The sequence below is a fragment of the Hippocampus comes genome, unplaced genomic scaffold, assembly GCF_001891065.2.
Source record: "Hippocampus comes isolate QL1 unplaced genomic scaffold, H_comes_QL1_v1.1 scaffold85, whole genome shotgun sequence".
Taxonomy (NCBI): domain Eukaryota; kingdom Metazoa; phylum Chordata; class Actinopteri; order Syngnathiformes; family Syngnathidae; genus Hippocampus; species Hippocampus comes.
Genome location: NW_017805540.1, coordinates 5861907 through 5865170, shown reverse-complemented (window position 1 = coordinate 5865170; position 3264 = coordinate 5861907). Strand labels below are relative to the sequence as shown.

General features: G+C 41.9%; 1 protein-coding gene across 4 annotated transcripts in view; it reads left to right on the top strand.

Moving 5' to 3' along the window:
- The window catches only part of tyw3 (tRNA-yW synthesizing protein 3 homolog (S. cerevisiae)), a 17256-nt gene that overhangs the window by 5643 nt on the left and 8349 nt on the right, over nucleotides 1-3264 (top strand). For all 4 annotated transcript variants that reach the window (XM_019879082.1, XM_019879080.1, XM_019879079.1 and 1 more), the window contains one exon: nucleotides 1063-1134. In XM_019879082.1, the coding sequence (XP_019734641.1) occupies nucleotides 1063-1134 (72 nt within the window). The remainder of the gene's footprint in view (nucleotides 1-1062; nucleotides 1135-3264) is intronic.

The window sequence follows — 3264 nt, the reverse complement described above, 5'->3', positions numbered from 1 at the left end:
GTGTGTGTGTGTGTGTGTGTGTATACACACACACACACACACACACACACACACACACACACACACACACACACACACACATTTATTTATTTATTTTTTCCGGAATTTTCAGAAAAGTCCACTTTCATCTCTGTAATAATTATGCATTTCAAACTAATAGTAGGCTATAATGTCTCTTATAACTGCATGGGGAATGAGGTTCTATTAGTCACACGTTTCGTGACTCAATGGCGTTGATCACCCCCAAAATATGCAACCGCTGCAACTGGCATTTTTGTTGTTGTTGTTGTTCTCCTTAGTTAAAACGCCAACAGCGCAACAAGTTGTCAAGCTGTGCAAAACATATTGAAATGCTGCGGGGGGTTGACAACCGTTTGGAAAGAGGAAGCAAAATACATACATTTGAGGCAGGCGGTCGTCGGTGCATATATATCGATAGATCGAGCCTTCACTCTTGAGTGGCTGCCGTTTTGAAATGACACATTCTAAAATTACACATGAAGCTTGTATCATAGCTGCTTGTCTTATGGTTGCAACAAACCAGTCTGCATGAAAATCGCGAAAGAATTCAGTGCGTTAAGAGTGGAGAAGAGAGAGAAGAGTGCATGCGTCGTGTGAAAACCAGCTATCTTAGAGTAAGCAAATCCCTAATTGCCAGCTAGCTTGCATTCGATTCAGCTCTCAAGCGGTCAAGCCCAGCTCGACAGTTTATCAACGCCTTTGTCTTTGTTCGTTCATTTCTGGCTTCTCGCGGTGGCGCACGAAGGGTGTTTGGCTATTTCTACCCCGGAGAGGAGATACATACATCAACATACCCGAAAGGACGTCAGAGATTATATGAAATAAAAAAAGTGTGACATCAGACCTTGAAAAATGATGTTAACGGAACTATTCAACCCTCAAGATTATTTTGGTAGTGCGCCTGTTCCATCAACATACATGAATCAGCATGTAGCCCGTCAGCAACAAACTAGTTCGGCGAACATAAAATGTAAGATTAACTTTGTTTTGATTTGAAACTTTTTTTTTTTTTTTTTGCATTAACACGTCTTTTCTGTTTAGCTTTCAGCAGCTGTCCAGTCTGGCTTCAGGAACTCTGGTCTCACTTTGAGCAAGACTGGGAAGATCATCATGGTACTGTAAACCTTCTAATAAAAAAAAAAACAAAACAAAAAAAAAAAAAAAAAAACACAATTGCTTGTATTACCCAATATACAGCAAAGGTTACAACATGCTAAGCCTGTAAGGATACATTCACAAAAACGAAATTGCGTCACTCTTTTTAAACAAACCCGCATTGCTTTAGAAATGGCAGATGCAACCATTTGAGCTCACAGGGCTCTAAAACTTTGAACTTTATTATTATTAGGCCCCAAGCAATGACTTCTCCGAAGTCTCTATTGCTTTTCTTGAAACGATTAGTACTAAGGCCCCAACAGGAACTCCTGTGGGCTCCCTTTTTGCTTTTCTAGCAATTGTTAGTATTATGACCAGGGTGCCAACAGTGATTGCTGTGAGGTCCCTATTTTTTTTTCTTCGAGAAATTGTTATCCATCCATCCATTTTCAAAACTGCTTATCCTGAACAGGGTCGTGTGTGCTGACTTCGGGTGGAAAGCAGGGTAAATCCTGAATTGGTCATTAGTTAGGCGCAGTGCGCATATAGAGCCAAACAACCATTCACACCCACATGCTCACTGAGTGGGAACCGATTCCACACTGCCCACACACATCTAGCGACACCAGGGGTCTCCAACTCCGGGCCTGGAGGGCTACTGTCCTGCCTGTTTTCCAGCTCTCCCAGCTGCAACACATCTGATCTAGACGATCAACTCATCAGTCAGCTCTGAACCCAGCTGCAACACACCTGATCGATCTAGACCAGGGGTGTCAAACCTACGGCCCGCGGGCCGGATCCGGCCCGCAAAGGAGTTTAATCCAGCCCGCGAGATGATTATGTAAAGCAGGGGTGTCAAACATACGCTCCGCGGGCCGGAACCGGCCCGCAAGTAGGTTCAATCAGGCCCGCAGGATAATGTAAAAGTGAAAAAAATGCATTAAAGACACAGAATTAATATTTTTAATCAGGTGCAATTCATTGAGTATCCGCAAGGGGACACTGTTTTGATCAGAGAAGAAGACAACAGCAAAAGTGCATTACTGTATTTTTCAATACCAATTACTTGTTAAAGTTTGTACAATCAGTGGGATCAGTTGCAATGCATATATGTGAATGATAAAAGTAAATTGCACATTTGTCGAAGGAAATGTAAGGTGCTTCATGAAATGTTTTGTAAAAGATATGTTCATTAAATTTCAACATTTTCCTAATGTTCTTGTGCTTCTTTATACCAAAACAAAGGAAAGACATATTGTTTTGGTTATTTATAGCAAAGCATTGTATCATTTTAATGGTCCGGCCCACTTGACATCTACCGAGGCCGTATGTGGCCCACCATGTGAAATGAGTTTGACACCCCTGATCTAGACGATCAAGTCATCCATCAGTCAGCTCTGAAGCAGCATTCAGGGATGAGAGTGGCTAGTGATGAAAGGGGCGTGGCTGGGACAGGGGGCGGGGCCACTTACAAAAGTGGCACGAAACATGCTGAAGATGAAATGTATTCAATTTACACACGATTTGAAACTTTTCATTCATAAAGTGTTGTGTAAATGTGATAAAAAGCTGTTGATTCTTACCTCATACAGTAATAGTGAAGTCCCACACTGTTTACTATATATATGGGTTATGAATGTATTTTATTATATAAAGTCTATTTACAGTATATACAACAATATACAGTTTCATGAGGTAGAGTACTTTATTTTCTCTTCATTTTAAGCTTTTTCGCAAGCGCTAAAAGCTTATTGGTCCTCTCCGTCTTTTTCCACTCTCTTTTTAGCCAACTCCTCTTGTTTTTACACATGCTCCAGGCTGTCGAAAAGCGCTCGAGATCGAGTAGTTACTTTTCAGTAGAAATGTCTGTTTTCGGTGTTTCACCGAGGTTGCGTGACTCTGTAAAGCTTTCCATCCTCTCGATCCGTATCGAATGACATCGTCACACACTGTACACAGAGCTTTACCGGCGACATCGAGCTTTTTCACGAAATCCGACACAAGCACAATGGTTCTTCTTTACTGTTTCCTACTGGGGACACCGTCAGCTCTCTATCCAACCAGTCCCATCGAAACGTGTTTTTTAGATCGGCATCTATCTGACGCACTTCAGCTTCGCCGCGAGTCTCGATAACATTCGGCATTCGC